The following is a 14,091-nucleotide window of genomic DNA, read 5'->3' on the forward strand; positions in this document are numbered from 1 at the left end:
GATGGATCATTCCAGAAATTAAGACTTGTATGACATTCTTTCAAAAATGTGTGCTGCAAAAGTGCAGCAGTGGACATTGATGCTACAAAAGAATGGAAAGAAATTTGTTTAAAAAATGTTTTGCTTACATACGACCACAATGACATCGTCAATGCTGATGAAACTGGACTCGTTTTTAAATTGCTACCAGATAAAACACATTTGTAGTGGCGGAAAAAATTCCTACGATGGATTACCATTCTCCTAGCAGCAAACATGTCTGGCATAGAGAAAAAGCATGGATGACATCACAGATCTACAAAGAATGGTTCAGAGACTTAGATAGCAGGATGAGTGAGAAAAGTTTTGAACAACTAAGGTGAGATGCTCTCTGAACTCAATATGATGGAGATTGAGAATTGTACATGTAATATCACTATGCAACGTTTCTGGTCTTCTCTATATCTAAATGGATAATGATGTTTTTTTCTGAGAAAGATGTTCTGTATGCAGTTCTTCACTAGGTCTAATGCCTAGTGGTTTTTCTGGAAACCAAACTGTACTAAAGTAAGGAGATTGTTACATTCTAAGAACAGTATTAATTGTATATTGATAATATTTTCCCATTATTTTGCCTAGACAGTAACTAGTGCAATGGGTTAATAATTACTTGTGTTTGAGAGCTCTTTTCCTGATTTGGGAAAAGTTAGATCTATTACATGGTGCTTGAAATTTATTTTAAAGGAATTTGAAAATATAAATCATGTAAAGCTATTTTTGAATTGACTTGTATGTGTTATTATTGTGTAATAAAATGAGGACTTTGGTTATATTGAAATAAGGCTCTTTTTAATTTGGATATGTAATATCACTGGATAAAAGGAGTAAACTTGTGTACTCTACTCTGATTATACATGCTGCAATAGCACACCAACCCTGATGTTCAGAGTATGCGAGCAAAGGTCATCCCAGGCTTCCACTATACAAGAACCCCAGCTCCAAGATAAAAGCTTGGCACCATTAGCATGATCTGATGACAGATATTGGTAAGATCCTGAACCAGCCTGCACACCAACCCTGAAGTTCAGAGTGTGGCAGCAAAGATCACTCCAGGCTTCCCTACACAAGAACCCCTGATCCAGGATAAAAATTTGACATTATCCTGTTGGCTAATGAAGTTAATCACACACACCCATAAATTAACTGCTGGCAGTACCTCTTGCCTGTATGCACATGATGTTTCTGGGATAATCAGCAAGAGGAATTGCCGGAAAAAAAAAATCTGTCGGCAGGCACGAATTTAATTTCTTTGTATTTACCTTAGATTTCCTGTTTTCTATTGTAATGCCAATTCAAAACTTAATACTACAATCGTAATTTGCAAATTGTAATTGTCACTGTAGTATTCTAAAATATTCAAAATTTGTAACCTTTTCTATTTTCTGTTTCCCCAACAGTATGGTCTGATGATGGGTATCGATGAGATACCCGAAACATCACTTTAATGTATAGAAATGTAGGCAAACAGCCTAATAAACTATTATTAATTTCACGTGGTGTAAGAGTGGTATTAATATAATACTAACCTTATGGAAAACAACTACATAGCATCCTTCCCTAACTATATTAGTTTGTACATTAACCAACACATTATTTGAAGTGACCATAATGACCTTAATCTATTTTGTACTCTCCAGAACCCACACCTGAAAAACATAGATAAACATGAACACTTGTGAAAGGTTAATCATTCTACAAGAACTAATCCAGATAGACCTAATTATCACGAAAAATTTGTCCAACTGCTTTCAAAAGAAGTTATCAGACATATCTGTGTGAGCTTAAAAGATTGTCACAACATGTTAAATTTAGAAATATACTCTCATTTATTTATTAACTAACCCATTGAGGCATGTTGGTGTTAAAAATTTGTTTGAATTCCTAGTCCTCTTTCACTGATGCATTTCATACTAATTTAAATTGATTACTCTCCATTAGAGTTCACCAGTTAAAGAAGTTGGTGAAGAGTCTTCCAAGAAGGAAAAGAAAAAGAAGAAAGGTCTTAGAACGCCTTCATTTCTTAAGAAGAAGAAACACAAGAAAGAGAAGGAAGATAAAGAAAGGGAAAAGGCTACAGCTGAAGCTTAGGATTTCATATGGTTAGTAAGTTTATCATACTTTTACTGAATTTAATTGTTTTTATCTGGCATGACTGGTCTGGTAGGAGGGTCAAGTACAATGTCTCCGACCCAATTCTAGAAATATGCAACCTTGTTTAACCACTTCCCGGGGCACCTCCATAGCCAGGTGGGCAGGAGCAGCAGTGCGTAGCACACGCTTCTTGATTAGACCGGGGTTCGAGCCCATGACCACCAAATACTGAGGATGTGAAAAGGTCAGGGAATGTCCACCGCATATCCCCGGAGCAATATGACCTTAGTTACTAATGCTCCTAAAAATCAAATAACAACAAACCCTTCCCGGATCATTTTTTTCCCGAAAATATGCCATAACGGATCGACTTCTTTAATTTTACAGATTAAAAGTATGCGTCATGCGAATACTCATTGTATAGTTTTTTGTGTTTTTTTTTATAAATTTTTTAGTAGAAAATACATGGGAATAATTAACCCATTTGGGCTATCCCGAGTTATCTTGTGTATGCCAAAAAGTTTGCAAATTATGCATATTTTTTTAATAAATTAGTGCTTGAGCTAAAAGAAAGGAACAGAAAAACACTTCACTACTCGTTATATAAATAAATTTAAAAAATCAAGCGGAATGCACAAGCAGTAACCTCCCACCACAGGCAATAATCGTGAACTAACTACATTCTGACATACGGCCGCTGCAAGTGGATAGGCGAGGTAAGTGTCGCTTACTGAAATATTTTTCAATATAGTTTTCTAATTGGTTAAAGCTTATCAGTATTCAGCATTTAGGACAGTAAATTTTATTTTGCTTACTGGCGACACATAGGAACGTGCGCTACTGTTCTGACATTGCTGTACAATAAGTAAAAATAAGTAAAATGAAAGCCAGTCGTCTGCTGCCAGACGTAAGAAAATCCTGAGAAATCTTGGGATTTATCTGGCGAATACCCGATAAAATATGTTTCAATCCTAAATTTGGAGGTATTATTGTTTGCTTTGGGGCACTATTGTATCCCAAGATATTTTGTGTTCCATATAACTTTTAAAACTAAAAATGAGATATCTCGGGATTATCCATGAAGGGGTTAATGCCATTTCCCCCCCTCCACCCACCAAAACACACACACACACACACACACACACACACAAAATAATATATTTGTAAAAGCTGAAAAAATATTCTGAGTTGATCCCTGTCTAGCTACATGGATTTCAGTCAACCTAGACAGGTAGCCAACTACAAGTACACTATTCTACCAAAAGTCTAGGAATACATTTATCTGATTGCAAGAAATTTTGAAAAAGATGCATATTTTGTCCTATAAAGATAATAATACGATTAACTTTTGTGTTGATGATTTACTGTAAACTCAACTGACCTGGTAATTGTGCCAGAGTATAAAGAAGAACATTTTCAATAAGTGATTAGTCCAAATTTATTTCTAACATGCATGCCAAATAATGAACACATGGAATGCTAACAGAGTTATGATGGATATGTGTGGGAAAAGTCTGTGCATGATATTGTACAAGAGTTAAACCTTCCCAATTGCTAAAAATTGGAAGACCAGAAGTGGCAGTGAGCCTAAAAAATGACTGGATGATTGTAAAATATTGACAGAAGTTTTACACATTTTTCCATCAGATACTAAGAGAATCTGAGTGTGGAACTCCAAACCTCTAAGTGTTTCTTTCAAGATATAGTGAGATGCATGCAGTGAATTTTCACAAACATTTGTTAAAATAAAAATTAAATAAATAAATAAAGCAGAAGAAAGCAAGTGCACATCAACTGGCATAGTGCAAGGAACACCAAACCTCAAACCAAGACTGTTGATCAATTGGAAATCAGTCCTGTGAAGCATTGTACTTGGATATAGAAGGTACCTGCAGAATGCTTGCTAAAAAATATAAAAAATGGTATAGGGATGTATCTTTATCATGTGTACTTTGATGTAACCCACTACTAGTTGCAATAAAAAAAAAAAAAAAAAAAAAAAAATAGGGAACCTTACTTTTTTGACCTTGCCTTGTCAGGCAAGGTCAAAAAACTTATTTGTTATATAATTGTGCAAATACAGTATATTATTTTTGTCTGAAGCTGTGATCTAAAACTGAAATTTGCCCAGAAAGGCGTCATGTATCTCATATTGCAAAACAATCATAACAATTTGCTATTCTTTTTATTTAAATAATTATGTATGACCCTCTTCAGTTGATATATTTCTTTATCTTTGTTGGACACTTCCATTTGTTCTTCATCACAAAGTGATATATCTTAATCTATAGTCCACATATGAAGAGCTTAGTAATTTGCATATCATCAGAATGTACTACTGGCCACATTGCAGAAGGCAGTTTGGTATATACTGAATCTTATTTGAAATTGAATGCCATTACCTAAATGAAACATTTCATCGATTAAATGATAATAAATATAACCTGTTTTTTGTTTTTTCTTATAATAAAATGTTATACATGTGTATTTTTCTTACAAGTTGTGCAAATACATCAGATATGCTCACAGCTAACTATAAATAGTTATAAAATTGCCATCATTATGTATATCTCATATTGAGAATACCTTCACAATGAGTTGCCATGATATTGCACTACTTCAAATAAGTAACTCTTCACCATAGGAGAAGACTATTGTTATTTATTCTCAGTGGATGCCACCACCATTTTGGAGCTGATTGGATTCTCTTCTGCGGGTGGACAGGCATCCTGGTGTTGCAATGATGGCAGGGCAGTTGCAAATTATAACTCCACAATATAAGAGATGCCTATTTTTTAATGCATAGTATGATTAATATCTTGCTATCATGTCTAGTTTTTTAAAAAAATTAAGTAATAAGCTGTAACAAAATTAATGAGCTTAAAAGATTTCCAGCCCTGATTTCCAATTCCACTTCTGTGTTTCTTCCTCATAAATATCAGGAGCTACTTGCTTTAATACTGTTTTTCTATGCAAGAAATGCCCCGATAAAATCATTCCCCATGTTTATCGTCCAAATCTAGGAGGGAAAGTTTTTAAGTTCATATTATAACCCAGTTCTTTGTACACTTGCGTTGTGGAACAGGAGTTGCAAGTCTAAAAAGTTTGCTGATCTATGATTTCCTAAAAAAGTTTCACAAAGTACCTTCAAATCATTCTATTCGGCATTTTCAAATGCATTGAAGACATATCAAAAGAACTGCCTTTCGTTAACATTTTGATTTTTGGACCAGTGAATATTTCCTATTTTATCTTTGCGTTACCACATCCATGAAATTTTTTTTTTTTTTTTTTTTTTTCAAGTATTGGAAACAACATTTAGTACTTTTACATAGTTTTTTATGAAGCCTAATAAAATATTAGCATTAGTAGTGGCATATCATAGAAGAAAGCAAGCTTATACAGCATCGGCCAAAAAAACCTTCCCATTTCACATATCCATTTACTCCAAAAAAAAAAAAAAAAGTTGGAAGTTTATTACAACAGACAACCACTCTCTGGCAAAAAGGCAAATTTCTGCACATCTATTCTGCAACTGTCTTTCCTCAGTTTGAATTTAGGCCCCATCAGATTCATAATCTTAAAAAGTGGAAGAATCCCATCAGAATTCAGCATGCTCAACCCATTCAAGGCCTTATACATATCATCAGTCACCTTGCAGGTGCCTAGTCTCCAGCTGCTGCAATTTGCAGAACTTAAGCCTTTCTTGGGTAAAGGCACTCTTTTTTTTTTTTTTTTTTCCCACTCACAAATCTCATTGCCCTTCTCTGTGCTCATTCCAGCAGCTCTACATCATTATGCAAGGGAATAATCACCTCCTTATCCCTGCTAGCAAACTTCCAGTATATCATTGATAAGACCCCATTAGCTGCTCTGGCAGCCTGTCTGCACTGCACAGTAAACTTCATATCTGACTACACAATTACCCCACAAGTCTTTTTCATTCTCCACTACCCTAAGTAAAGTATTGCACATTGTTGTGAATTTTTTGGGCATGTAGGATTCTCATGCCCCATTTCAGCACAGTGGCCACAGGCGGACTAATTTTGCCTGCACATGTGCGTTGTGTGACCGAAACGGCAGCACCTGAAACATTTGGGGGTAGCCACATGCTCCCTAAAGCGATGGCTACACCAGTTAATGTAAATTCTTGTTTGCTGGCAGAGGATCTTCCAGGCCTTGGGTGATAGCTGAAATGCCCAGTTAATGGCTGAAATGCCCATTTAATAGCTGAAGTGCCCAGTTCTGGCTTTTGTTTGGAATTTAGGGATTATGTGGGAAGTCGGTTCTTCATCTGGGAGTTCCTGTTTTAAGTTTCTATGGAAAATTTTGTTTTGCAAGTTCTCCAGAGAGGAAGATCCTTTCCACATCTAGTACCAGTATACAAGGGGCCTTTTGTCTGGGGGGGGGGCTTGGCCAGGAGTTCCAGAGATGGTATTTTAGAGTTCTTAACAATCAGTTCAGCATCCTCTTTTGTGGCTGTCTCTATAATTACTCTTGCATTTTGGAGAATTGACTTGATTTTAGTGTTCTTTAAGTCATCTGTCAAGTAGTCCATGACAGCCTTCTTGACCTCCTCACTGGACATACAATCTTCATTGGTAAAGGGTTTAAGTACCACTAGGTTAGGTCTGAGTGGTTAGAAAACACTAACCACTAGGTTAGTGTTTTCTTCAGTGTAGTCCATAGGTTGGCGCCCGGGTTGTTTGTTTGGTAGCCCAGCTCCTGAGATCCGGGAGTAGTCTGGTGGCGGGTTCCTCAGTGCTTGGGCATAGGTGAGTCGCATTTGTTTTACTCCACAGTCAGCATAGGCTTCCAATTTTGCAGTTAACTTTTTGCTTTCCAGGTGAGTCTGGATAAGCAGCAATTCCAGCTTATTCCATAGGGTGACGATTTCTGCCCTAAGAAGTGTTATAACTCTGTTATTTGGCTCTTTGATAAGAGCCAAATAACAGAGAGTAAAAGTGAGCAAATTCTCCAGTGCTACTTTGAGTTGTAACGATTGTCAGATAACTGTCCCCTCAGGCATGTTAGGGTCCAGGGGAGGTCAAGTTGTCTCTTGTCTGTATCCTTGGTTTGGAAGGGGGGGGGTCCACGGTCCCCCTGTTTTGAGATTTTGACCCAGTTTCCCAATCAGATTTGGAAGCGATTGGTTTTTGTTCCTCCTAATGGGTGGTTCAGTTTGAGATCCTTCATGTTGCTCTACTATTTGAGGGTTGTCGGTCACTGGTAGGGTTGTGTTTGCAGCCATTTCCTTTGATTTACCCTCCATTTTGAGCAGATACAGATTGGCGAGTTCACTGCAGATGAGCGAGTGGCACAGCAGTCTCACAGAAAGAGCTCAGAAAATGAGGGCAGATGATACCCACTGAAAGTTAGTAGGTGAATCAACTTATAAAAGTGCTACACAAGAACAGCTATCACCAATAGGATTTACCCTATCGGTCACATGCTAGTTGCTCTGGGATGACATCCATATGGCCATTATAATGGTATTAAGTTAGACAAGTGATCATTATTTATAGCTTGCAGAATTACTCTATATTGTATGTGCTACTATATTATTATTATATTATTACTGTGTATCCTGGAGGCACATTTATCTTAAATATTCTGTACTCATTTTGCATATTACTTTACCTGGTTTACCTTGTTTTCACTGTAGTTGTAGTTGGTGATAGATCTAAGCCAATGAGGTGGTCAAGTTCAGATCATGTGATATGACATTAAGGGTCAAAAAACAACAGCAAGGAAAGCCCTTTGTTCTAACACTTGAGGAAGCCAACATGGCCACCTGCAAGTGACATAATTATTTCACACAAATACGTATAAACTGGCGTTAAAAACCAGATATAGATAAAAAACATATTTTCAGGAATCAGAAGTTTGTCTTGATATCTGAACTCAATTCTTCAAACAGGCCTCTGAGGTTGGGTATATTCATACTGTGAATTTTAGTGTTTTGCACCAACCTTGTGTGGAAATAAAAACAAAGGAAACTGGACTTTTAATAACTGAGTTTATAATAAATTATAATAACCTGTATTTACAATAAATTTAACTTTACGATAAACTATACATATAAAATATTAAAATCTGCTACATTATGAACGATAAAATGCATTAAAATATACTAAGTTAAAAGCGATAAAAAACCATAGCTTTCAAAGGCTCCAGCCTTCTTCTTCAGCGGTATTTTCTTATTCTGCAGTACATCTTTAAATATCAGCAGGTTTATGGTACTCATCACGTGTTTCATTCTCACGTGTTCCGTTCTCTTGCGTTGTGGAACCGGAAGTGGCTCGAGCGGGAGTCATACGGAACCGTTCATCCCTTCTGAGGATAGTGGCCTCAAAGAGGGGATGAATCCGCGTACCTCTATCTCTATTAAAGTTGATTGTAGAACAGATCCGCAAACTCTCGAGCCACTTACGGTCCCAGAACTTATGCTCCCGATCAGTGATGATAGCGTCCTCTTATCGTCTCTCATCGTCATCGTCCTATCTGAACTCAATTTAGATTAATTATATTAAAAAGAACACAACCAAAGGCATTTTAAATTCTACAATGTAAACCACTGGACAGCATATAAAGCTTCATATTACCTAGCGTAAGGCAAAATTTGAAATAGTCATATCTTTTGGTTACCTTTGCCGATCTTGACGAATAGAACTCTCAAAACACAGAATAAAACCAATTCAAACACTATTTAACACAATATTCTGAGGAGTGCAGAAATTGTGTCTAGCCAACACGACTGTCAGCGCCCTCTCTTGAACTGAAAAGTAGTAGAGATAAATCAAAATGATAAAAGCAAACTTGCAAATAAAAAATAAAGTTGTCTTTACTTCAAAATATCACTTTCGCACCAATCCTAAGAAGTTTTTGTCATTCACGTAAAACTTTTTTTAGTCAGACACCAGCCATCTCTTCACAGCTGTTTAACTTCATCAGTCAAATCTGCAGTCTCAGATAAGTTCTAATAGGCTTCAAAAACAAAGTAAAGTCATCTGGTGCCAGTGTGACCTATAGGGAGAATGCAGAATATTTTAAATCCCAGTGACAAAATTCTTACCAATGCTGCACATTTGCAGTGAGGTCATGAATTGTTGTGTTGAAACAGTGTCTCTATCCAGGCCTTACTCATGTGATTCTTTTATCGAGCTTGTCCAGTCTCAGTGTACTGGACCAAATTGATTGTAACCCCTTTTTCCAAAACGAAGTCTTAAAATGTTTTCAGTAGTCAAAAACTCAATTTCTGTTAGTTGTTTGAACCACATGTTCAAAGCTTAAAAAGATATTACTGTGCACATGCTAACTGGAAATTGTTGACAACTGCATGGCTAATACTCCCTATGCGATTCACTCCTCACATAGGCACATTTCCTGCTGACCTTTGAATTTTCCCAAGGTGTCAGTCTGAGTCACCTATGGAAGCAACTTATTACAGTAATTACAACTCTCTTAAGAGAAAACTTTCTACAATTCCGACTAACCTTCTTCCCCCATAATTTGAATCTTTATATCCTTATAGCTGTAAATTTGGTGCTCTGTAATGTGTTTTAAGTCTCCTTGTACACTCTTTTGCCAATCTCACTAAGCTTGTCTTTGGACCCTTTCAAGAAGCTTGGTCATTTTCCTCCCCATGTCCACCTTCTAACACCCTCCGAAAAAAAAAATCCCTTTTCTTCTACTTTTTTAAATCTAGCCAAAGTGTATAAGTTGGTTGCTATTTCACATGTGTAAGAAGAACCTATATTTTTCTGCATTAAAACACAGCTGCCACTCTTCTGAGCATGCCTGAACCTACCTGAGTAGTCCTGAAGAAGCACACTGCTTGACATTGATCATTAACTCCTCCCAGTTGACATCATCTGAAAAGTTTGATTTTACATCCTGTACACACTTCATCAATGTCCTTTAAGAAATTCAGGAAGAACAGTGATCGCAATGCTGATTCTTGACTTTTATTGTTAGCCTAATCTGAAAAGTAATCAATCACAACCTTCTGCTTCTTACCTTGCAATCAGCCTAAGGATCTTGCATGGGATTTCAACACATTCCATCTTATACAGTAACCTCTCATATGAGACAGGGTTGAATTCTGCTAAAATCCAAATAAACAGTATCGGTTATTTCTTATATCTAATATCTTACAGCAAAGGAGGTAAGCAAACCCTTAGCCATAATTATGAGAGCTTCCTTGGACTCAGGGGAGGTACCCATTGACTGGAGATGTGCAAATGTGACCCCAATTCACAAAGGGGGATCAAAGGCTGACACAAGTAATTATAGACCTGTGAGTTTAACTTCTGTTCCCGGAAAATTAATGGAGGCACTGGTGAAAGAAGCACTGCAGGATCATCTAGACAAGACTTCAGTTATAGCTAGGACACAGCATGGTTTTGTTAAGGGGAAGTCTTGCCTGACCAATTTGATTGGATACTATGATGCAGTCACAAAAGAACTGGATGCAGGGAATAACTTTGATATTATATACTTGGATCTTAGAAAGGCTTTTGATACTGTTGCACATGGAAGACTGCTGCACAAATTGGAGCAGTGTGGCATTGGAGGCAAGTTGCTGCTATGGATAAAGGGGTGGTTGAGGGGGAGAAGACAGAGAGTGGTAATCAATGGACACTGCTCATTGTGGACTAATGTTATTAGTGGAGTCCCTCAGGGTTCAGTATTGGGGCCTTTATTGTTTTCTGTATTTATAAATGATATTGATGATGGTATATCAGGCTTAATGTCCAAGTTTGCAGACGATACGAAGGTTGGCAGGGTTGTCAAGGACACTACTGACACTATGCTGCTGCAACAGGATTTGGAAAGGTTGAGCAGATGGGCTTCGAGGTGGCAAATGAAGTTTAACATTGACAAATGTAAAGTACTACATATGGGAAACAGCAACCCCAGAGCAACGTATCAACTCTGTGGTACTACACTGACAGTGGTAGAGAATGAAAGGGACCTGGGGGTGGTGGTGCAGGCAGATATGAAGTTCTCTGAGCAGTGCAGACGAGCTGCAAGAGTAGCTCATGGTGTATTGTCAATGATATATAGGAATTTTTCTAGCAGGGATAAGGAGGTGATTATTCCCTTGTATAAGGCAATGGTCAGGCCACACCTAGAGTACTGTATACAGGCCTGGAGGCCTCATTTCAGGAAGGATGTAGAGCTGCTGGAACGAGTACAGAGAAGGGCAACTAGATTGGTGAATGGGACAAAGGGGTTCTCTTACGAAGAAAGGCTTAAGTTTTGCAAATTACAGTGTCTGGAAACTAGGCACCAGCGGGGTGATCTGATAGAGGTGTACAAAGCCTTGAATGGTTTGAGCATGCTCAATGCTGATGGGATTCTTCCTCTAGCTCAGAAAAATCACCTGAGAGGGCATAAATTCAAATTGAGGAAAGACAGATGTAGGATAGATGTGCGGAAATTTGCCTTTAGCCAGCGGGTGGTTGGTGGGTGGAACAGACTTCCATCCCTTGTCGTGGAAGTTGATAGCCTAAATAAGTTTAAGGCTCAGCTGGACAGGTATTTCGAACGAACAGAGGGGTGAAGTGGAAGTGGTTATTTTTATTTATTTATGTTACTTTTTTTTTTTTTTGGCTGATGCTGCATAAGCTTGCTTTCTTGCATCAAATGCCTCTACTAATGCTAATGCTAATCCATGACTGGCTCTGTTAAAATAGTTGAAACTTGTTGTGCCGTGTAGCATTGAGGTCATGAACTAAGCATTATTTTTCAGACCACACTTGTAAATAAGAACAATTTAAAAAATACTTTCACCACTTTTATACTTCAAACCAGTGTAAAAACATCACAAAGTGGGATTGATTATCAGCCCAACTTTGTCTGCTTTCTGAATAAACTTCATTAAACTCAGAATAAATATGTGTATCTTAACAGATAGGTAATGAGAAGAATTTGGGGATCTTTAAATATGAGGTGTTGTAATTTCTTTATACTTGCAGCAATTTTTTTTTAAAAAAACACTGAAAAATTTATTTTGAATTTACTTATGATTAAAATTATATCCTTGAACTGAATAGCAATTTTTTGAACTAAATAGTAGTATTTTGACCAAACAAAATATTAAAATATTTTACCTTTTTTTCCATGCTTCCTTAAAATAAAACATTTAAGAATTTGGCTAAAGTGCAATTTCACTACATCAGTGCTTTATCTTTCAGATCTGGTATAATTTGCACATCATACTGCCATCTCCTACCACTTAATGGCCATGACAGATCCTTGCATTTAATGTCTGAAGCCACTGCAGATTACTGCTTCCAAGTGCTCTTGGTATATCTTTGAAAGTAAAATCAAGGGTATATCTTGCATAAAATTCAGGTTGACCATATAAGCTTCCAGTAGTCCTAGAAAGTTTTTCTTAATATATTTTATAAAGTTTTTGCTTTGAATAGGTGTTGGAGTTAATGTATTGCCATATATTTTGTGGATTTTTTTTAAACTCAGAATTCTTTTGTAGGTGGTATTAAAATTTATAGTGTATATTTTAAATTAAGTATTTTTATTTAAATATAAAATCCAAAAAAAAATTATCAAACAAGTGGTTGTATTGATATATGTATATTTGTTTTTAAAAAAAAAAGTAACAAATGAAGAAAAAAAAAACAGTTTTGAATACATTCTTTTAGCTTCAATGTCTTATTTTTTATTATTATTTTTTTTCTTTTTTTTTTTTTTTTCTTTCAAAGAATGGTGGTGGGGAGGCATAGCTTATTTGCCCAGTGAATTATACCTTGTGATATTTAGGCAGCTTTAAACAGTTCTTCAAAAGTTATTTTAATTATGTGTTTAATCTGAAACAACTAGCAATTGAATGCTTAATGCATTCTGATATATCAGATTTTTTTAATAGTTTAAAATTAGTAAATACCATGGTACATTTTTATACATTTTGCTTAAAATGCAGTACAAGTTTAAACTTAGCTATTTTAATCTTTCAAGTATAGAAAATAAGGTTGGTCATTCCATTATAAGATTTGGGACATATTTCTTCTATACTTTGTTTGTTATATGAAGTGGAATGAAAGAAGCTTGTGTATTTGCAGATCCTCCAAGAATATGGGATCTGTAAACATACAAACTTCACAAAAATTTTGATTTAGTTCCTTCAAGATAATTGTTAGCAAAACTATATAACAGCAGTTTACATTTCCTCCTTTCTTGTTGTTATATCCATTGATATTTTAATCATTAAAAAAAATATATAAATGAAGAAAAAAATTATATTCAGGTGAAAGATATCATGCAGCATTGAACTGGAGTCAACAGCTACATTTGCATTTTTAGAACTGGGATAAAAAAAAAAAATTGTTGAGCTCTGTAAATTCTATTAAAATAGACTTATTTTATGAGTTGTAGTTATTAAAAATTTTTCATTGTTTTTAAATCGATATGAAGAATTAAGAGAAATTGATTTGTGCTATATGATGTTGTAGATAGGTACTCAGCTAGTGTAATGTACAGACTGAAAAATAATAATAGTTACTAATACTATGTGCCACAAGCCATGAACTTTGCCTCACTTTTATATCATTCACTTGTTAAATCATTAAAGGAATATATCATATAGCAAAGCAATGGCTAAATCAAATATTGTTGATTGCTGTTCAATACAGTTGTTTTTGTTGTATGCTATAATTTTTCACCATTTGTATGCAGCCATATAATCCAAATTAATCATAAATGGCTCCAACATGAACTCCAGTAGTTTGTGAATAAAGTATTAAAATTTGTTTTGTACTTGTTTTGTTTCATTTTGACGTCTGTGCAAGTTGTGTGTACATGTCTATGGATTTCTGTTATTCTTTTTAAACCAGCAATCTGCTAATAGTAATTTTACATTATGCATTAGAAAGGCAGAAGGAACACAAACCTCATATTGTTAACTCGATTAAAAAAAAAAAAAGTAACACAAGTACC

At 35.8% G+C, this 14,091-nt stretch overlaps 1 protein-coding gene across 7 annotated transcripts in view; it reads left to right on the forward strand.

The window, feature by feature from the left end:
- LOC150078374 (protein hu-li tai shao-like) overlaps nt 1–12,774 on the forward strand; it is a 459,870-nt gene extending 447,096 nt beyond the window's left edge. For 4 of the 7 annotated variants that reach the window (XM_090385315.1, XM_090385320.1, XM_090385319.1 and 1 more), the window contains 2 exons: nt 1,978–2,138; nt 12,333–12,773. In XM_090385315.1, coding sequence (XP_090241441.1) covers nt 1,978–2,127 — 150 coding nt within the window. In that variant the 3' untranslated portion in view covers nt 2,128–2,138; nt 12,333–12,773. Of the gene's footprint in view, nt 1–1,977; nt 2,139–12,332 lie in introns of all 7 variants that reach the window. The other 3 variants (XM_090385317.1, XM_090385316.1, XM_090385318.1) reach the window with 1 other exon arrangement.
- The last annotated feature ends 1,317 nt before the right edge of the window (nt 12,775–14,091 follow it).

Source organism: Mastigoproctus giganteus, chromosome 11, assembly GCF_048544385.1.
Source record: "Mastigoproctus giganteus isolate SK-2022 chromosome 11, ASM4854438v1, whole genome shotgun sequence".
NCBI lineage: Eukaryota > Metazoa > Arthropoda > Arachnida > Uropygi > Thelyphonidae > Mastigoproctus > Mastigoproctus giganteus.